This window comes from Aythya ferina, assembly GCF_964211825.1.
Source record: "Aythya ferina genome assembly, chromosome: 12".
NCBI classification, from domain to species: domain Eukaryota; kingdom Metazoa; phylum Chordata; class Aves; order Anseriformes; family Anatidae; genus Aythya; species Aythya ferina.
In genome coordinates, this window is record NC_140308.1 from 1750911 (window position 1) to 1771816 (window position 20906).

Below are 20906 nucleotides of genomic sequence, written 5' to 3' on the forward strand. Positions count from 1 at the left end.
GGCATTGGTGGCACTGGGGTATTGGGATAGAGCACTGGTGTATGACACACTGGGAGCGCTGGGACAGTGTCACTGGGGGCACTGGGAAACGGTCACTGGTCGCACTGGTGTCACAGGCCGCGCACGCAACCCCACCCCGCATGCGCGCCGCCCTCCCTCCCCTAAGATGGCGCCGCCCTCTCCCCGCAGCTTCACGCCGTCAGGGGGCGGGACCGGGCGGCCCGGAGGCGGGGCTTATCCGTGGTCCGATCGCTGCCATTGGCCGGCGGGGCCCGGCCGCTGCGGCCGCAGCCAATGGCGGGCGGGGCTGCCACGCGCGAGCGGCGGTGGGCGGGGCGGCGCCGTGCCGGGCTCGGAGGGATGGCGGAGGAGCGGGGCATGGCGCTGGTCACCTGCACGGCGCCCGTCAACATCGCCGTCATCAAGTACTGTGAGTGCGGGGCGGGGGGGCCGTGCCGAGCCGGGCCGAGCCGTGCCAGGCTGTTTTGTGCCGTGCCGAGCCGTGTTGTGGTATATCAGGCAGTATAGCACGCTGTGCTGAGCCGTGCCGTGCTGTGCTGTGGTATATCAGGCAGTATAGCACACTGTGCCAAGCCGTGCCGAGCCGTGCCAAGCCGTGCTGTGGTATATCAGGCAGTATAGCACGCTGTGCCGAGCCGTGCCATGCTGTGCTGTGCTGTATAAGGTAGTATAACATGCCGTGCCAAGCCGTGCCAAGCCGTGCCATGCCGTGCCATGCTATATCAGGCAGTATAGCACACTGTGCCAAGCCGTGCCATGCCGTGCCGAGCCGTGCTGAGCTGTGCCATGCTGTGCCAAGTGGTTCCATGCCGTGCCAAGCAGGGCTGAGTGGTGCCATGGCATGCCAAGCCATACCATGCCGTGCCGAGCTGTGCCATGCCGTGCCGAGCAGTGCCATGCCATGCCAAGCTGTGCCATGCTGTGCAATGCCAAGCTGAACCGTGCCAAGCTGTGCCATGCCATGCCAAGCCAAGCTGTGCCATGCTGTGCCAAGTGGTGCCATGCTGTGCCGAGCTGTGCCATGCCATGCTAAGTACAGTGCCATGCAAGCTAAACCATACCAAGCTGTGCCATACCAAGCTGTACCATCCATGCCAAGCCGTACCATGCCGTGCCAAACCGTGCCGAGCAGTGCCAAGCCGTGCCGTTCCCCACCATGCCACCTCCACCTCTCTTACAGGGGGCAAGCGCGACACGGAGCTGATCCTGCCCATCAACTCCTCCCTCAGCGTCACGCTGCACCAGGACCAGGTTGGTGCGGGGCCGCGTCCCCAACCCCAAGCACCGGGGGGGGGGGGGCTGCTGACCCCAAACCCCCAGCAGCGGGGCCGGGCCGGCCCCCCCCGGCTCAGCCCCATCCCGTACAGCTGAGGACCACCACCACGGCCGCCGCCAGCCGGGATTTCACCGAGGACCGGCTGTGGCTGAACGGCGAGGAGGTGGACGCGGCGCAGCCCCGGCTGCAAGCCTGCCTGCGGGAGGGTGAGTTATTTGGGGAGGGGGGCACGGAGGGAGGTCCCCGTGCTCCCCCCTCACCCTACTAACCCCATCCTTTTGCAGTCCGGCGCCTGGCCCGCAAACGCCGCGGTGACGATGACCCGTCCCCCCTCAACCTCTCCTACAAAGTCCACGTCGCCTCCGAGAACAACTTCCCCACCGCCGCCGGGCTGGCGTCCTCGGCCGCCGGCTACGCCTGCCTGGGTGGGTGAGCGGGGACAACGCCGCCCCCTCGTCCCCCTTTTACCGTGCCAGGGGACGGCGCGGCGTCCCCGCTGACCCCCTGGGTGTCCCGTCCTCGTCCCACGCAGTGTCGGCGCTGGCTCGGCTGTACGGCGTGGAGGGCGAGCTGTCGGAGGTGGCGCGGCGCGGCTCGGGCAGCGCGTGCCGCTCCATGCTGGGGGGCTTCGTGCAGTGGCACCGCGGCGAGCGGCTGGACGGCAGGGACAGCGTGGCGCAGCAGCTGGCCCCCGAAACGCACTGGCCGGAGCTGCGCGTCCTCATTTTGGTGGTGAGGGGGATGTTTTGGGGATCGTAGAAGGCTGGCGGGTGCTCCCCCCCCGTGTGGTGCGCCCGTGGTTCAAGGTCCCCGTCGCGGCGCAGGTCAGCGGGGAGAAGAAGGCGGTGGGCAGCACGGCGGGGATGCAGAGCAGCGTGGACACCAGCCCCTTGCTGAAGGTAGGGGGTGGTGGAGCTCGGTGGAAGGTTTTGGGGTGTCGGGTGCCGAGGGGGGCTGCGTGGAGGTGACCGCGCTGTCCCCGTGTCCCCCCCCACCCCATCAGTACCGCGCGGAGGCGGTGGTGCCGGAGCGGCTGTCCCGCATGGCTCGGCACATCCAGGAGCGGGACTTTGAGGGTTTCGGGCAGCTCACCATGCAGGACAGCAACCAGTTCCACGCCACCTGCCTCGACACCTTCCCCCCCATCTTCTACCTCAACGACGTCTCGCGCGCCATCATCGCCCTGGCGCACCGCTACAACGCCCACCACGGCCGCACCAAGGTACTGGGGCGCACCCTGGGGGGACAGGGGACGGTGGCTCTGACCCCGTCCCTACCGGCCCCGAGGGTCCCATCCCGGCCACCGACGGTGTCCCCATCCCCGTGGCAGGTCGCCTACACCTTCGACGCCGGCCCCAACGCCGTCATCTTTGCGCTGGAGGACACGGTGCCCGAATTCGTGGCCGTGCTGAGGCGCAGCTTCCCGCCCGCCTCCAACGGGGACCAGTAAGGGTGACCCCCCCTTCACTTTCCGGGACCGGGACCGGGCCGGGGGCTGACATTAAGCCCCCCCCCAGCCCCGGTGCTGACCCCCGGCCGTGCCGCAGGTTCCTGCGGGGGCTCCCGGTGGCCCCGGTGGCGCTGCCGGAGGAGCTGGTGGCCGCCGTGGTGGCGGAGCCGGTGCCGGGGGCCGTGCGCTACGTCCTGCACACCCAGGTAGGGGCAGGACGGGGTGAAAGGGGGGGGGGGCAGGACCCCAACCCCATTATGGGGACCCCCCCTCGGTGTCCTCCTTGTCCCCTGATGTCCCCCCGTTGTCCCCACAGCCCGGCCCCGGCCCCCAGCTCCTGCGGGACCCCGAGCGGCACCTCCTGGGCGCGGACGGGCTGCCCCGACGCACGGCATGAGCACCAGAGAGGGGGGGGGACACCGGTGACACCCATGGGTGGGGGGCACCCCAATGGGGACCCCTGCAGTGGGGTGGGGGCGCACAGCCCCTCCGGGACCCGATTTTGCCTTTTTTTAACCAAATAGAGCGTTGTCGGCTGCAGCCGTGTCGGTGTGCGGTGATGGGGGGGGAGCGGGATGTGACCCCCCCAGGGACCCCAGTGGGGTCCTGGGGGGGGACAAAAAGGGGGCGTGGCCTATGGGAAAGGGGCGTGGCATATGGGAAAGGGGTGTGGTTTATCGGTAAGGGGTGGGGTTTATCGGGGTGGGGTGGGGTTTATTGGGGAGAGGAGGGGTTTATTGGTAAGGGGTGGGGTTTATGGGGTGGGGGCGCGGTTTAGGGCCGGGGCTCGGTCCCATACGCGGCGCCGCTGCCCTTCCGCGTCCGAAGCGGGCCGGGCCGAGCCGAAGCGGGCCATGGGGCAGATCGAGTGGGCGATGTGGGCCAACGAGCAGGCGCTGGCGGCCGGGCTGAGTGAGTGCGGGGGGCTGCGGGGGTGGGCAGGGGGCTTTGGGGGGGGTGGGAGGCTTTGGGGGGGCTGCGGGGCACGGATCCACCACGCAGGGACCCCGGGGACCCCCGTGTTGTCCCCATAAGTGTGTCCCCGTGGTTTGTTTCGGGTTGTGCCCCCCCAATTTTGGCCTGGTTTGGGCTGGGGATGGAGGAAGTGAGAGGCAGCGGGGACGCGGAAGCGCGGGGGGGGGGAGGGTGGCACCCATGGGGGTGTCACACGGGGAGGGTGGCACCCCTGGGGCACCGTGTCACCCCATGGGGCTCACCCCGCAGTGTCCCCAAAGCTGGGGTCCAGGGGGGGGCTCGGGGTCCCCAAGTGCCATCCCCAGCCCCAATTGTGCCACCGCCAGGGTGGGGGGGCTCCAAAATGTGCCCCCCAACCCCAACCCGCTCATCCCACAGCCCCCCCCAGACCCTAAATCCAGGGGGTCCCACACACAGCATCACCCCGGCGTCCTGCTCAAAGGGTCCCCAGGCTGGGGGGGGGGCACACGTATCCTCTTGTGGGATTGGGGGGGCCACCAGTGTCCCCACTGTCCCCCGGTGTCCCCACAGTCATGCTGACCGGTGGCATCGTGGCGGTGGCGGGGCAGTTCAAGGGCTGGTACTTCGCCGTCTACGCCATGTATCCTTTTTTTTTTTTTGGGGGGCGGGGGGCACAGCGGGGAGACCCCTGCCCCAATTCGGCACCAGGAGGTGGATGGATGGGGAGGGGGGGGGCACACACGAATCCTCCCTGCCCAAATTTGGCCCCAAATCTCTCCGTTCCTGCCCCGTTTCCCATGGGGGCTGCACCCGGGGGGCTGATCCTGACCCACCGAGCATTGTTTTTCCTTGACCCCCCCGCCCCCCCAGCGCTGCAGGCGTCTTCGTCTGCCTGCTCGAGTACCCCCGCAGCAAGCGCAAGAAGGGCTCCACCATGGAGCGCTGGTAAGTCACCCCCCCCTCCTGCAGGAATCCCCACCCGGGGGGATTTTGGGGGTCCTTTGGGGCTGGTTTGGGGGGGTCCCGTCCTTTCTGACCCCCCCCGGCACCCCCCAACAGCGGCCAGAAGTACATGACGGCGGTGGTGAAGGTGTTCGGACCCCTGACGAGGAATTACTACGTCCGAGCCGTCCTGCACGCTGCGTAAGTGGGGGGTTTGGGGGGGTCGGGGATGGGGTGCAGCCCCCCCCGAGCCCCCCCTTGAGCCCCCCATTGTGCCCCCAGGCTCGCCGTCCCCGCCGGCTTCCTCCTCTCCACCATCCTGGGCACCGTCTGCTTGGGCATCGCCAGCGGCATCTACCTGCTGGTGAGCTTCCAGGGGGGGGGGATTTGGGGATTTTTTGGGGGCTTGGGGGGGCCCGGCTGGAGCAGAGGGGCTCCCAAAACCCCCCCCTACTCCACCCCAACCTTGTCTTTGCAGGCGGCGGTGCGCGGCGAGGAGTGGAGCCCCATCGAGCAGAAGCCCCAGGAGCGGCCGCGCGGGGGGGACACCATCAAGCAGCCCCCCAGCAACCCCCCGCCACGGCCCCCCGTCGACGCACGCAGGAAGCAGCCGGCAGAAGAAGGGGGCCAGGTCAACCCCATCCCCGTGGAGGCCGAATAATACCCGGGGGGGGCGCAGCTTCTGCTGCTTGTGGCCCCCTTTCCACCTCCACCCGCTTCCCTGCTGCGCCCCGGGGGCACCGTGGTGCCGGGGGGGGTCCCCAAATCCCCGGGGGATGCTCAGGTCCTTGTGGCCCCCCCGGTGCTCCCCAAATCTCCGGGGGATGCTCAGGTCCCTGTAGCCCCCCCAGGGCTCCCCGTATCCCCATGGAAGCCCCGGCTCCCTCCCCAGCCACGCAGCTCCGCTCGCTGCACCCATTCCTGCCTTGGTTTCATTTTTAACGTTTTTAGCGCTTTTTTTGCAATAAAACAACCAAAAAGTCCCGGATCCTGCCTGCGTCCGGCTCCCTGGTGCTCTGGGTGTGAGCTTGGGGAGGGGGCTCGGTGCCCAAATCTTCCATGGCCCCAGCTGGGGGTTGGTGACAGCTTTTCCCCGGGGGGGGCCATGCATTGCAGCGGCACAGCGTGCCCCCAAAACGCCCCCAGATCCATGTGGGACCTCCCCCAGCAGGGAAATTGGGGCCACGAAGGAGGTCTGGGGGGGACAAGGGACACCTGTGTCAACCCGTGTCCATCCTCTGCTTGCTGGGGACAAATCCTTCCTGGCTTTGGGCACCAGCGGCTGCTCCGGGGGGATCCCCAGCCCCCAGCACCCATGGGTGCCGCCAGGGCGCGTGGGGTGGCCCCAGCAGGTGGCGCTGAGCCCATGGGTGCCCGGGGGCTGAGCCATGGGAAAGGAGTGGGTGGCGGGGTGCTGCGGGTGCCGGGGGGGGGGACACCCTGCAGTGCTGGGTGCTACGGGGCTGAGAGATGCCCCAAAAACCCAGCACCCATGGGGGCAGCTGGCAATGGGGGCACCCGTGCACGTCCTACAACCCTGCACCAATAATTCTGCCCCCCCCCCCACCACGTCACCCCAAGTGGAGACGAAGCAAGCGGCGTGCCACGGAGGGTCAGGATTTATTTTTTTGCACGGTGCCGACGTTAAATAGCACACGGAGGGCTCAATAAATAGCTCTACGGGGGAATAAATAACCAGCGAGTGCCCAGGGAGCGCTCGCAGGGTCTGCAGCGGGGGTGATGCTGGACCCCGGGGCCGCTGCCTTTATTTTTTGGGGGGGAAGTCAGCAATAAATACGGGTTTTTTAAAAAAAAAGAAGCCCCCAGCAGGCGTCGGCGGCCCCTCGTCTCGGGGCAGGGCTCATAAATAACTCATAAATAAAAAGGTGGAGGTTTGGGGGTGCTCTAGAACAAGCACGGCGGGGGGGAGCGGTGACACGGTCACGCTTTTTGGGGGGCTGGGGGGGGCTCCACGGGAGCAGGGGTCAGCGCCCGGTGCGGGGCAGGACGCACGTGCAGCCCACGGGCACCTTGATGTAGTCCACCTCGAAGGTGACGAGGCCGGGGCCGGAGGGGCGCGGGCAGGGCTTGCGGCGCAGCACCATCATGGTCTGGTGGATGGCCACCGAGTTGAGCGAGGTGGTCTCCCGGCCCGTCTTCACGTCCACGCAGCCGTCGCAGAGGCACTCGGCGAAGGCCAGCTTGCGGGGGTACCGGTTCTCATCCTCGTCGATGCTGCAAGCGGGGGCACCCTCAGCATCCCACCACGTCCCCCCTTAACCCAAAACCGCGCCGGTGCCCATCCCGCGGTGGGATTTTTCCCCTTTCCCAGCCCGTTTTTATCCTCTCCGGGTACCCACCGGTAGCGCCACGGGGAGATGGAGCGCTCGTTGGGCTCGCTGCGGAGCCCGGCGCGGAGCTGCAGCGCGGGGCAGGCGCGCTCGCGGTGGTGCCGGCGACGTCTTCGGCGTCGGGCTTCGTCCTGCAGGCGCTCCAGCTGCGGCACCAGCTGCACGGGCACGTAGTGGTCCCAGCGCAGGCTGCGGCTGACGAAATGCGCGGGGGCCTCGCCGTCCTGCAGCTCGCCCGCGCTGTAGCAGTGCACGTGGGGAAGGTGCGGGTGGGCGCCGGGGCGCCGCAGGCAGCGGCACAGCGCCAGGGCGCTCAGCAGAGCCAGGGCTCCGAGCCAGCCCTGATGGAGAGATGGGGGTCAGGAGGCAGCCCCTGCGCCCAGCGCCCACCCGGCGGCACCCCAACCAGCCCACGGACCCCCTCGCATCCTCCCCAAGGGAAGCTTTGGGGTGAGACTGGGTGCACCCCCCAGTTCCCCAGAGCACCAACACGCACACGAGTGCGCACACCACGCAAAGAACAGCAGCCCATGCAGGCACAAGGCTGTCTGCACAATCCCAGCTCGCATCCATACCCCAAAATCACCCTTCCATGTGCACAGACACACGCAGAAGTACCGGCACCGAGATGTGCACGTGGATACACACACAAAAAAACCCCAGCTTAAGTGTGTTGGGGCACACCTAAACCCACAGCCCCTACACACACAGAGCTCCTGCCCCTCTCCGCACCCCCCTCAGCACACAAAACACATTCTCTACATATAAATATGTAAATATATATATATAAATATGTACACGTAATATAAATATATGTCAGTACACACACATGCACATACGGTGGCACCAGCACTTGTGGCTCTCGCACACAACATTTTTTATATATTATATATGTGTGTATATATATATAAAATGCATATGTATTATATGTATATGTGTGGCTCTCATACACACACACGTCATTTGGCATATTATGCATACACACACACACACACAATTATATATAATTTGACATATTATATGTGTATTTATATATACACACCGATATCTTTAGACGCACACTTATATACGCACACGGAGCGGCACCAGCACGTGCAGCTCACACCGAGGCACCAGGATACACTTGCACATGCACACACACCCCCTTACACACACATTTACACACACATTTACACACTCACTTGCACACATGCACTCAGCTGGTGCCAGCCCTTCTGTGCGCAGGGGCACGCACGCGTGTACCCGGTGCCACCCGTCCCCTCCACGCATCCAGCACCAGCTGTGCCCCAACGATCCCACAGTCACCCACACCTGCCTACACACACCTGTGTGTGTGCAACACACGCACACACACCCCCATCTACCCCTCCACACCCCCCCAGGTCCATACGGATGAGCAGCACCTCCACGCACAGCAGCCGCCAGCCCCACGTGTGCACCGGGACACCCCCACGCGCACCCACGCACCTTCCTCTCCCCCTGGGCGGCCAAAGCCCAGCCTCGCACACCTCCCGTACCCCATCCGCTCCTCCAAGCAGCCCCCACGCCCCCTCCTGTGCCCCCCCCCAAGACCCCCTGGGGTTACCATGGGTGGGAGCGGGACGGGAGGCACGGAGGGCACCCTGCGAGCTGCAGCCGAGTGGCGCCGCCGCCGCCGCCTCCACCTTTATATAGGGCTCGGGCAGGTGATGTGCACACACCTGGAAACTCCAGCTCTGGCTGCCTTCCTCCTCCCCGCGGGCCGCCGCACTTCCTTCTCAGCCCGGCGTGTCCCAGCCCTGCTCCTGGGGGCCCGGAAATCGTTTGCCCCCAAAAGGATGGATGGGGTTGGCGTGTTTTTTTTTTTGGGGGGGATAGAGGGGTGCGCGGAGGTGTAGGGATTGGGGGGTGGAAAAGGGGGTGAAGCTCGGTTTGGGTGCTTGATGGCGCGGTGCTGATGGGCGCGTGGCAGCGTGGAGCATCACAGGATGCAGGTCCCAGGAGGGTTGGGGTGGCCGTGGCCTGGCCGGGCACCCGGGGGCATCCGCATGGATGGTCCCTGGGCACCGCTCCCCCCCCAGGACCCTCCTGGGGCCCACGGGGAAGCAAAAGGCACCCTAATGATGGGACAGTCCCCGTGCCCCGTGCTGTCACAGCCCTGGCCCCATTGCGTAAGCCCGGCGGTGATATCACTGTCACGTTCCTGGGGCTGCCACAAACCCGGAGCAGAAATCCCGAATTGGGCAACCCTGGAAAAGGGCTGAAGGGCTGCGGCTCCCCAGGGCGCCCGGCGGAGAGGGCTCAGGCACAGCGGGGTCAGAAGAGGTGTTTTGGGGATGAGAGGAAGGTTTTCCCTGTCCCGTGTGGCTTTATAGGGGCAGGCAGCAAGGGGAAGCCCCCCGGGGCGCTGCAAGGAGCCCCTCGCACCCCATTTTGCTGCCGAAGCACGGGGAGCAGTTGGGGGTCCCTGCTCACCACCGAGGGGCTTCTATAACCATGGGTCCTGTTAGAGCAGCATTGCACGAGTCTAAAACCCTTTGGGGTGCAAAGGATGAGGCTCAGCCCGCAGCCCCTGTCCCCGCAGCACCCCAAAAAGCATCTTTGTGCTGCTACACACACGACCGAGCGCCCTGGCACCAGGCACCGTGGTCTTTTCTCCTGGAGATGGAAGCTGCAGGCGTTCAGCAGCGATGTGCTGCAGTGCCACCAGCCCTAAGCAGGCAGGGATAAGGCACGCAGGGCCTCGGGGGGCAGCGTGACAGCAGGGACCCCAAAAGCCTCCCCCAAAAGGGCTGGATGAGGGGTACCCCCCTTCGCTGGGTGAAACGAGCAGCGGGAGGGGACGCAGGGTGGCTCAGGAGGGATTTGGCCTCACTGATGCTGAACAAGGTGGAAGCAGGGAGGCTGAGCTGGAGGCCAGAAGGTCCCGTGGCACTTGGGGGGGGTAAAAAGGGCACTTGGGGGTTTACCTGGGGAATAAAAACCACAGAGGCTGGAAACAGGGATAGGGACAGGCCCCTTAAGGCAAGGGAGAGGGAGGAGAGGGGCACGCAGAGGACAGCGGAGAAAGGAAGAGCTGGTTATCAAAATACTTTATTTCAGGGAATATCCCTCAAAAAAAAAAAAGGGGGGGGGGAGGGAAAAAAAAAAACAAACAGAAAAAGGACCCTCCTCGTTAGACAGACATCCCACAACAGCTTCAGGGCTCCTTTTAAATCAACTGCAACAATCCGCTGCTTAAAAGAAAAGACAGGTTGTTTTCCCAATCAGGCTTCAGTCAAGAATATATATATATTTTTGTTCCTGGTGGAGGAGGGCGGGGGACAAGGTGATGTTGCCAGTAGTTCACAGCAGTTTTCGGCTCTCTCGTTACACAGTATTATAGAACTGCATTGCTGAAGACACTCAACACACAGCAGGGCTAACTAGGAGAATACAACTCAAGGCTAGCAAAGAGGAGAGGGCGGAGAGAGAGAAAGAGAGAGAGAGGAAGGAGTGAGAGCATCCAACAGGGCTGGAGTCCTCTGTGCATAATTTACATGGAAAAAGGGGGGTGGAAGCCCCCGTCCTGGTGCTGGCACGGGCTGCCCGGCCCCACTGGGGAGCCGGGGCGCACGGTCTCAGCTGACAAACTTCGTGGGTCAGGTTTTTTTTTTTTTCTTTTTTTTGGGCGTTTTTTTTTTTTTTTTTCCTTAAAAAGAATGGCGGCCAAAATAAGACAGAACTGCAAAATCCCAAAGTGGCCGCTTTTCCCACTATTTATAAAAACATGAACAGTCACTAAGGGGGCACGGCCCACTATACTTTCCCGGGGATTTTGGCCCGCTTGCGAGCGATGGCATCTTCCACGGCCTTCAGCTGCTTCAGGAGCTCCTCCCGTCGCGACAGGGTGCTGGATTTGCCCGTCTTGGCACCCGTGGGGCCGGGCTCGGTCGCTTTGCCCGGTACGCTCGTGACTTTGCTGGAGCTCTTGGACTGAGGCGAGAGCTGGCGCTTCCTGGCAGGGAGAGAAAGGCACAGGGCGGTGAGGAAGGCTGCAGGCAGGACAGGGACAAAATCCAAGCATGGGTGGAAGGAACAGGTTGGAGAGGAGAGGAGTCACTCTGGTAAACCGTCTCAAGCAGGGGAAGCTCAGCTGCCCCGGGGGGATCCCTGAAATTTCAGCTCAGCTCCTCGGCCGCTGGGATGGGGTGTGCCAAACCCTGCAGGCAACGCTGCCAACCCCGACAGCAGCAGGCAGGAGAGGGGCAGAAGCAAGGATGCGGTCAGCCCCGAGTCTGGAAGGGCTGAGGTTCCTCTCCAGCACTAGAAAACAGGACCTCGGGGCCAGCAGAATGGGGCTGTGGTGGCTTTGGTTTGGGAAGACACTGACACAGAGGCACTGAGGCTCGCTCACGCCCCAGGCTGGGGAGAGGGGAGGAGATGAGTCCTGCAGGGGGACAGGACAGGGCTGAGCCCGTTGGTCCTCGGAGCTGACCCCAGGGAAATGCAAAGTGGGCTACAAGGCCCGAGGAAGCTTTGGGAGGCACAAGGCCAGCGCTTGTCACCGCCCAGAGGCACCCAGGGGCCACGTCTCAGCGTCAGCAGCACGCTTAGCAGCTCGGGGTACAAAGAAAAGGAACTGGGCACCCGAGGCACGGGGAACTGGGCAGCAGGGGCTGCAGTTTCCCTCTCCCCAGCACCACACGCTCGCACCTAACCCACTTGGCTCCGCTTGCCGGAACCGACCTCAAGAAACCCCCCCCGGGCGCCGGTTCCTTCCCGAGCAGGAACAGCTCAGCGGTGGCTCCCGCGTGAACCCCTGAGCGCCTCTGGCTCCCAGCCAAGGAGCTTCGCGTCCTTCCTCTCCTCCCCGCGCCTCCATGGCAACTGGAAACTCTCCGGTCAGAGTCTCAGAGCTGCCCCAAGAGGAGGAAGGGAACAGCCAGGGAAGCGGGGCAACGGGAAGCAGCACGAGCGCTTCTCCGGCACGTGCGGGTCACCAGAAGCGCTCACCTTCCCCGTGAGAGCCTCACCCCACCCGGGAAAGGCTGGAGGAGAGCACAGGGCTCTGCTTTTCTCTGCAGGGCTGTTATTTGAGGGAGATGAGGGCCTCTACTTTGGCTGTGCTGCCCCAGCCTTGTCGCTGAGACCCCCACAAGCGCGAGCGCGCACTGACCTGTCCGCCTGCGCGGGAGATGGTTTCGTGTTCTGGCCCCTCTGCCGCTCTTGTTTGGGTGAGGAGGCTCTCCCGGCTGCCTTCCTGTCACGAGAGCCTGCAGGAAAATAAAAGGTGAGATGTTCTGTTTGTCACCAAGGGTATTACCTGCCCACCGTGCCACCTCAGCACAGACCACCTGGGTGCCCCATTATCTGCGGGCAGCTGATGCAGTTTGTGGGCACGAAGGCGCCCGAGGTGGCTCTGCAGCAGGCAGCTGATGATTTATCAGCTCAAGGAGCGCTGCGTGAGCACAGCTCTGCTGCTCCTAGAGCCAGCATCCCCCCGAGTGTGTTCAGCAGAGGCTGAAGGGAGCTGCCCCATCGGAGCCGTGTGGATTTGTGGACCTCAGGGGTCCTGCTTGGCTGCAGCGGGTTCCCCAAGCACTGATATCCCGGAGCACGGGGAGGAGCTACACCTGGAAGGCAGCCTGTGTGCCCCCGGGGCTGTCCTGAGCCCTGAGCACTAGCCAAGCTGCACGCCCTGCTGCCAGGACAGTAATTCCTGGGGCTGCTGATCTCATTTCCATCACTGCTCCGGAGAGCAAAGGTGCTCAACGGCCCGGCGCAGCCGCTGCCCGTGTTCGTTGTGTCAGTGCTCTGCTCCCGACACCACGAGGCGGCCAGCGCTGCAGATTTGATCACAGCAGGGTTATAGAGGAGGGAAGTGAGACTCAGCACAGCCACCGACAGCTCCGTGCTGCGATTTTTGAGCCTGGTGCCTCTGCTCAGTCCCAATTCCATCACGCTCGCCACTGTGAGGTGAGGCCGAATCGCTGCCGGGGCTCGTGTCCCACTTACCACTCTTTAGAAGTATTTTATGGTGTACAGACAACAAATCAAGTGTGTCATTACAGCTACAGCTATAAAACCAGCACGGTTTGCTAGATCAACCCGTTCGTTTGTCTGCAGCTCAGCAGTTGTTGTGAACTAGGTCCCAGTGAACTTCCCCCTCGCCCAGTCCCTCTCCGCGCTGCGGCAGCTGAGCGCACGCGGGCTGTGAGCACTCCATTTTTTCTGGCGAGCGCCCAGAGTCAACAAGATACACCTACAGCTGAGACAACGGGGAAAACAACATCACGTGGCGATGCTGGCACGGGATGCCAAAAACAGAGGCACCTCTGGCCACCGACTTCCCCCCCCTCCCCTTCTTTTTCAGCAGTGGCTGGAGCATCACGTTCAGGTCCCTCGCAGCTTGGTTTTCCAAGTGCTCGTAACTCCTGCCAAGGACTCGGAGGCAGGAGAACACTTGGAAAGCCTGCGTCTTTCTAATCACACAGGGCAGATCAGGTTGTGTCACACACAAGTGGGGAAATCGGCTCATTTCACAGGCTGGATGATCTAGCCAAGTACTGCACCCATCCCGGAGCCTTGGCAGCCCGTGCTCCCTTTCTAAGCACTGCCAGAAGCCTTATCAGGAGCCTGCGATCCCGTGGTGATACACCCCAACACGAGGTGAAGCCCCTGGGAAGGGAACAGCCTCATCCAGTGCCACGACAGGACACGGGGCAGCCTTCCTGGGAAGGACGGACGCGCACCTGAGGTGGAGGTGAGCGCGCCGTGCCTTCAAAGCGAGGGATTCTCTATTTTTTTTTTAATTTTTTTTTTACAGCGGAGGTGCACAGACACGGCGGAGCCACGGCGCTGGCAAGGCGCACCACAAGACAGCTCGGCACAGCCGGGCTCGGCCTGCCCAGGGCTGACCTCACCTCGCTTACTTCACAGCCAGCCCGCAGCGTCTCAGCGCCACCGCGGTTGTGCAGCACGGTGGCGAAGACGCCCGGGGATCTGGTGGCCAGCGCTCGCTCCAAGGCTTTGCTCGCAGGGAAACCCCTCCAGCAAGGGGATTCCTGCAGCGGGGGCTTTTAGGAGACGTTTGCCACCCGATCTGGGGTGCCTCTGGTGGCAGGGCAGGAACCCTGCCGGGGCCAAAACCCTCCTCCGGCCGATGTCTCACCTCTGTCGGGTGACAGGTTCGCCCGTTTGGCTGCTGGAGAGCTCGGCCTGTCTTTGTCTGCTGGCTCGTATCTCTTCCTGCTTCCTTTGTCAGCTGCCTGAATGGAATGAAGCAGACAACGGAGCTGAGTGGCCATTTCCCTCCGGGGAGGGAAGCCAACAGATTATTTCCTGCGGCGGCTGCCAGCGCTGCGCTGGCTCGCTGATGCAAACACAGCTCCTGTTCAACTCCTGCTGCGCTCCAGCCCCCACCATCCCCAGCACCGTGCGATTCCCCTGACACCATAAAATTCCCCTGCCACTGCACGGGAGCAGCAACAGCCTCTGGGGTCAACTCTGTGCTGTGTTTCGTGGCTTTTTTTGTTACTGACAGAAACGGGAGAAGAGCAGCGCTTTGGGGAGGCTTTTTCAGCAGCACCAAGGATGGAAAACGGCAGCGAGGCTCGGGGAGCTGTGCCTTGGTCCAGCACTGATTGTGCCAGCCCACAGCTCGGTGTAATTGCCTGCTCCTCCCCGCAGAGCACGCTTCGCAGCCCCGATAAAGTCACCTCGCGTCACGGCACGGGGAAGTAGGGAAAACTGCGGCCTCAGATTGCAACGGGAAAGAGACCATCAGGGAAAAAAAAGAAAAAAAAAACACCATTAAAACTATAAAACCAGGAACCCAGCCACGTGATGGGAGCCAACACCCTGCTGCGGCACAAAGCCCCGCGAGGTCAAACTCTCGCCTGATCTGGATTGAGTCTGTGCTGCGGGCACCCCACTGGGGCATCGGGCTCCGTTGGAAGTGGGGAGAGCACCAGGCGGGCTCCTTTTTGCCACTTTTACCTCTTACCACAGTTAATGACCTGCCAGCAGCTGGCTCTGGAGGTGCCAGGGGGAGGCCAGCTCACCGGGAAGCGTGCGGGGAGCACGCTCTGGGCGGGCAAGGCCCCACTGTGCCTTGGTCTGGCTGCCTGGGATGCAGCCTTGGAGAAAGCCGGGACCAGCCCTTGAAGCTGCAGCAGGAATGTGCCCCAGGGGAGCCGCCAACACAGTCCCGAGCCGAAGCCACCGCAGGGTGTGTGCTGCCAGACAGGTTCTGTGCCTCTCCAGCCCCAGCTGCAGCTACCCGCCCGAGCTCATCCCGACAGCACGGAGCCTGCAGCTCCCCTTCTGCCAGCCTGCAGCCCCACAGCACGGCCCCGTCCGCTCCTCGGAACCCCCGGGGTCCCTCCTCTCACCTTATTCAAGAGCGTCAGTTTGATCTCCTTGTGAGCGAAGCCTCCCTGCTGAGCCTGGGGGGCTGCGGGCTGCTGGGGCTGCAGGAGCTGCTGGGATTTGCTCCCCTGGGCGAGCTTGGCCGATTTCAGGAGCTGAGCAGAGGCGTCCCGTTTCCGCTTCTCCTCCTTAGCGCTGTCTTCTTTTTTTGATTTTCCTGTTGAAAGCAGAGCGCAGGCACGTGGCTCGCCACCGATTCCTTTCGCCTGCCTGCAGGGCGAGCGGGTGCTGCCCCAAGCACTGCAAAAGCCCACACCAGCTGGCGTGGCCTCTGGCCCCAAGGTCAGGAGATCCAGGAAACCATAATTTCCGCAAAGAACACTTAACATAAAAGAACAAAAGGCTCTTGCCGCCACCTCTGCTCCAGTCTAAAAGGGACAGAGGACTTACAGCCTGATACTGGAGTCATCCAGTTTTTTATTTATATATAAAACTCTCTATCACCATCACCTTGCAATGGTGAAAGAACAAAAGTAAAGGAGCATCAGGCAGGACTCCTGGGCAGGAAAAGGCATTTTTACAGCCACATGGACAAAAGGATGAACGTGTGTTTGCTCCACAGCCTCCCTTTGCCATGGTCTCACCTGTCTCTGCCAGACACTCGTGCCCTGCTGACTGATTTTCCTGGCGCCCGCAGCATCACCAAGCAAGCTGCACGCAGATCTCTGCTCCCCCCTTTTTCCCCTGTACCCCGTAGAGATGAAAAGGCCAAACCAGGTACCTCTACCTTTCTTCTGCTGCGCCGGGGTTGGGGATCGGGAGCTGGCTGAGGACACGGGGCTGGCCAGGTCCGCGTACATGTCTTCGGAGTCAGCGCTGCGCACGGAGCTGCTGCTGGAGGAGGCACTAGAGACAGAAGAAACGCTGCTCACGCTCAGGGACCTGGAAAGAGCCAACAAGCCGTTACAGTCGCAAACGCAACGAGAACCAGGCAGCGATGAGGCAGGCAGCTTTGTTTTAACTCCCCCAGTGTACCCAAAGAGAGCGGCTGGGATGTCAGAAAGCTCCTAAGGCGGGCAACATCCAGGGGAAAGACAAAGGCTGTGTCTCCTGGGGCACGGATAATATGAAAATCCTGAACGAGTTAAAGCCTAGAAAGCCCTGTTTATTTATAAACAGGATTAAGGCAAAGCTCAGCAGGTCACTGTTCCCCCAGGTAAACAAAAAGTGAAAGCAGGGTGTGCGCTACCACGTACGTGTCAGCGTTATGGCTCAGGTCAAGGGTTTCCTGGCAGTGCTTTTGCTGCACGAGTTTATTCACAGACCTCGAGTCCTCCAGCCCAAACCTCCTGCCCGGCTCCCCAGGGTACAGGAGAGCCCGGCTGCCTATTGGGAAGAGGCACACGCTGCCAGGAGTGGTAATGACAGGGAAGGAAGCCTCCGAGATGGCTATCTGCTAATGGATTCACAACATTCAAACTATCAGACAGTCTAATTCATCTAAGAAAGGCTTTCTACTTAGGAGCACGCCAGACAAAAAAAAAGCAGGGCTGTGCACAGGTGGATTTCCCTTCGGGGGCCCTGTCTCCCCTCCCCAAATTTTGCCCCAAATCCCAGCCAGCTGGGACGTGGCTTGCAGGGCTCCCAGCGCCGTGCAGGACCAGCTGTATCCTAACCGTGTGAATCTTCCCGCAGCCTCTCGAGCAGGTTCTGCAGGCCACACCGACTCCTGCACCCCAGCTGGCGAGATCCAGGCTCGCTCGGTGAAAGCTGGGCTGTGCACAGCTGCAGGGGCAGACCTGGAGCAAGCTGCCACGTTGCTACCCACGGGCATCCGAAACAGGGCTAAATTTTGAGAGAAAGTCTCACTGAAAGCCACAGCGTGACCGGGCGAGCCAGAAACTCCTTTGGGAAAGCTCCTGTGGCAGCAAACCTGGTTTGGGTACAGGCTAATTCCTAAATTCCCTCCTCATCCACACGCCCAGCAGCTGGCACGGCCCGGTGCCACAGGAGCAGCCCCTGCAGCGAAGCTTTTCCCATCCTCTCCTCTCAAGCCCTGGTACAGCCGAGAGCTCTCCGAGCCTCTTGCATCACCTGCCTGATCTGAGGAAGGTGACAAGCACGCGGTAAACAAGCCGGCATTTCTGTCAAATCAGGCGGATATTGAGCCTGGGAGTTTCACACGTGGGAATTAACAATGGTCGGAGCTAAAGCCCGTTTCATCCGCGGGCTTTAGGTGACAGGTCTGCTTCTAAATCCGTGCTTCACCACTGGGAAGCTTTGCGTTTCAAGGCTGCTTGGGAAGTTTTTGGGGATTCCGGGCGTATCAACAGATGCAAAAAAAAAAAAAAAATCTGCAGGAAGGACTTGAAAGGGGTTTACTTCACAACTCCTTCCTGGAGGGAATGAGCTGTTTACAAATCTCCCAGATTAACAGCCTTCTAACTACCCACTTGGGGCTAAATACAAAGGGAACTGGTCGTGCAACTTCACCAGCAAAGTAAAAATATCATTAGCTGGGCCTTTTAGGTCTCTTCTGACCTCCCTCTCCTGGCAGGCCAAGCACCTTCCCTAAGGACATTCGGTAACTGGAGGCAGCCGAGGCTTAGAACAGCAAAACTCCCCAGCCCCAGACTGTTAATTGTAACTAAATTAATTTATGGGGTGTTGGTTCCCCCCCACAACGAGATAAAACGTTAAACTAAGACCTGGCCGTCAGGAGAAGGCGTTTGGCCATAATTTGGGTAAACGTGGACAGTTCAGCACCAATTATTTCCTTGGATAAGCCACAAGGCCCCTGTCAACACAGCAGTACCACGATTTGGGACGTGGGATTCATAACCCCACACGAAGGGACAATCCTGGTCCGTGTCCTAGTTACCTACAGCCGCTGACACCTGAAGCTGAGGGAGCTTTCACTGCGAGCACCCGAACAATTACAAGGGGTTCTCATCCAGCCCCCGCTGCTTCAGCAGAGCTGACGGAGGAGCAAGGCTGTACCTGGACTTCCTGGACCCAGAGGCGGAGTGGGAGACTGAGGCAGACGACGATCTGGAATGAGATCTGGAGAGAGACCGAGACAAGGACCGAGATCGGGAACTGGATCCGCTGTAGCTGCTGGCGCTGCCGCTGATGCTGCCGCTGATCGTCCGCCTGCAACACAGCAAACCACAGCCTCACCCCGCTGCGCTGGGCGGCCACACGGGGCCAGAAGGAACCCTTTAGGGACAGTTCCACTTGTGTCCTGAACCGTGTCCTGAACCGTCTGAAAGGAGGGTGCTCTGCAAATGTCATCGGTTCAGGGGTTGTTCCCAGCACTGCTTTCCCAATCTCTTTTCTGAGCTGCAGATGTTTGATGCAAGACTGAACAACGCTCATCAGAGCCAGACAAAGAGGGAGCTGAAGGCTCCTTAGTCCCCTAGTGATGCCAGGAGCAAACGGTTCCTACAAAGAATTGCTATTTTGGGACTACCTTGTGTTTCAGGCTCTGTAAATAACCATATATGTTTTTTGAGTAACGCACCAGTGCTTGCAGATAGAGCTGTCTTGTTGTTGGTGCAGCAAGAACACAGGGCAGTGGAGGTGGTGCGGGTACATGCAAAAAAAAAAAAACCAAAACCAAAACCAAAACAAAACCAAAAACCAAGGCTGGAATACAAATATAAGGGAAAGTCACTTAAGGTATCCACCATGATTAGCTAGTTGAAGTGAAACAAGGTCGAACTGAAGGAGTTTCTGTGGAAAAGAAATTGTAACTGCTCAGCCCCAGGCCTTTTCTTTAGCTACTGGGAAGAAAAAGGAGAGGTAATGCCATGCAAAATGAAGAATTGACTCCAGACGCTTCCAAAAAGCTGAACAGAAAATGGATTTACAGCCCCCTGCAAAACACACTGATAAAAAGTACCATGCAGTGCTCCATGAAAAGCAACAAATGCCTTACTGCAGGCACAAAACATCCTCAGACTCCTCACGTGCTCATCATAAGGACGTCTGCATTAAATTTGGGCTGCATTTTACTTCGTGTCCCCCAAACTGCTGCTTCCACAGGCTAGGCAAGCAGGCAGCACGCCGCTATGTCAAATCCTGCAGCCTACGAAGGAGGCACGAGGAGTTTCAGCTGCGTTTAGCTGACTCAGAGCCTCTCCAAGAACAGGCGACGCTACCTGCATCTGCTCCGTACCACTTCTAAACACAGACTGGTGGCTGAAGCCCAATAACCACATTTACATCCAGACAAGTGCTCCCTGTCTGCAAGCTATCAGGAGACGCTCTCATTTCAAATGCAAAGGAACGAGAGAGAGACAACGGAAACAATTCGAGGACAGCCAGAACGAGTCTCTTGAAACGTTCAGACTAGTCGCACGGGATGAAGCCAGGAAGAGAAGCAGGGCAGGGGAGCCAGCAAGCTGCACGCCGGGCTCCGAGCACGTCACAGAGCTCCTCGTCCCCTCCAGCTGCAGTGCTGGAGGCCGATGAACCAGCTCCTGGACCACACAGGAGAAACAAACACCTCCTGCATCCTAGCACGTGTAAACAGGGCCCAAATCCTGACCCTCCAACACGTCTGATCTGTTCTCCAGACCAAACACGCCTTTGCCTCCTCGCTGCTCAGCCTCCACAAGCAGCTGCTCCAAAATAAGCCTTTTTTTTTTTTTTTTTGCACTGCAGGCACTGCCTTTTGGTCCATTTAACACATTCCACCTACTCCATCGCCCAGCCCCAGCCAGCCCTTTAGAGACGGGAGCTGTTTGCTGTGGGGCAAGACACTGTTGGTCACCCCAAACCTCCCCCTCTCTTCCCACTTCCTTCCTGCCCCAGGAAAATGACTTTAACATCACGAGTCCTTGGGACTGGGACTCCAGAGAGAAACCCAGGGCTTGCTCCATCTTCCAAAGCTCACTCCACCCCACTGCTTTCTTACCTCCTGGGTGGAGTCCTCGTCTGACGTTCCTTCCTTCTTGCCTCTCTATTATCCCCTGGTTTGGCTGGCTCTGGTGCAGCTGTTGTAATTTTAGCGAGCGGCTGAGGGACTGGAAGGGCAGCTAGTTTCTTCACAGATTTTTCACTACAAAAAAAAAAATCAAGCATTTTCATGGGCACGATCAAATTCAGCAGATTACAGAAAAACAGGCATTTCCAAAAGTGGTAACACACACTCACACTTGGTGCTGACCCATCAGCTACAATTACTGTAGCTACAGACACTTGAGAAGAAAGCTTCTGTCACAAACCACTCTGAAATACCACAGGTTCACTGAAAGGGATTTGTTTCCACTATTCTAAACCAAGTCACCTTTCCAGAGACAAGTTCCTATAAAACAGCCAATTTTGGATAAGTTTCCTACTTGCAAATCAACTCATGAAGCAGACTGTGCAGAGCACTGTTGTTCCTAAGCCATTTGAGTCTATACTTCTTCATCCAAAGCACATATACCTGCTTAAAAATCTGTCAATCAGGCCTCAAAATCAAACTGCACGTGGTTTATGCAAAAAATGCTCTCTCCCCTCACTCAGATTTGCAAGGTGCAAAGGAGCACACGCGTGGAGATGTCCCTTTGACCTGTTCCTTGCTTGCATTACCCTGCAGAACAGCGGATGG

General features: G+C 60.5%; 4 protein-coding genes across 12 annotated transcripts in view; 2 read left to right on the plus strand and 2 right to left on the minus strand.

Annotated features, from left to right (window-relative positions):
- The first annotated feature begins 337 nt into the window (after window positions 1–337).
- On the plus strand, window positions 338–3287 carry MVD (mevalonate diphosphate decarboxylase). Its single transcript, XM_084533973.1, has 10 exons — window positions 338–430; window positions 1202–1272; window positions 1389–1503; window positions 1582–1722; window positions 1830–2029; window positions 2122–2196; window positions 2301–2519; window positions 2628–2743; window positions 2845–2953; window positions 3064–3287. Exons 1-10 carry the CDS (start codon window positions 361–363, stop codon window positions 3142–3144), a joined length of 1197 nt encoding a protein of 398 aa, XP_084390099.1. The 5' UTR covers window positions 338–360; the 3' UTR covers window positions 3145–3287.
- A 233-nt stretch (window positions 3288–3520) lies between these two features.
- On the plus strand, window positions 3521–5613 carry CYBA (cytochrome b-245 alpha chain). The gene is made up of 6 exons (XM_084533975.1): window positions 3521–3659; window positions 4254–4323; window positions 4554–4628; window positions 4743–4826; window positions 4908–4989; window positions 5104–5613. Exons 1-6 carry the CDS (start codon window positions 3602–3604, stop codon window positions 5284–5286), a joined length of 552 nt encoding a protein of 183 aa, XP_084390101.1. The 5' UTR covers window positions 3521–3601; the 3' UTR covers window positions 5287–5613.
- A 997-nt stretch (window positions 5614–6610) lies between these two features.
- Window positions 6611–8107, minus strand: IL17C (interleukin 17C; the record flags this gene model as incomplete). Its single annotated transcript, XM_084533430.1, has 3 exons — window positions 6611–6860; window positions 6986–7317; window positions 8051–8107. The coding sequence occupies 3 exons, from the start codon at window positions 8105–8107 to the stop codon at window positions 6611–6613; spliced, it is 639 nt and encodes a 212-aa protein (XP_084389556.1).
- A 2120-nt stretch (window positions 8108–10227) lies between these two features.
- ZC3H18 (zinc finger CCCH-type containing 18) overlaps window positions 10228–20906 on the minus strand; it is a 42319-nt gene continuing 31640 nt past the window's right edge. For 6 of the 9 annotated variants that reach the window (XM_084533025.1, XM_084533024.1, XM_084533023.1 and 3 more), the window contains 7 exons: window positions 20229–20372; window positions 18308–18460; window positions 16089–16249; window positions 15331–15524; window positions 14109–14205; window positions 12114–12210; window positions 10228–10952 (listed from right to left, as the gene is read on the minus strand). In XM_084533025.1, coding sequence (XP_084389151.1) covers window positions 10754–10952; window positions 12114–12210; window positions 14109–14205; window positions 15331–15524; window positions 16089–16249; window positions 18308–18460; window positions 20229–20372 — 1045 coding nt within the window. In that variant the 3' untranslated portion in view covers window positions 10228–10753. The remainder of the gene's footprint in view (window positions 10953–12113; window positions 12211–14108; window positions 14206–15330; window positions 15525–16088; window positions 16250–18307; window positions 18461–20228; window positions 20373–20906) is intronic. The other 3 variants (XM_084533020.1, XM_084533019.1, XM_084533022.1) reach the window with 2 other exon arrangements.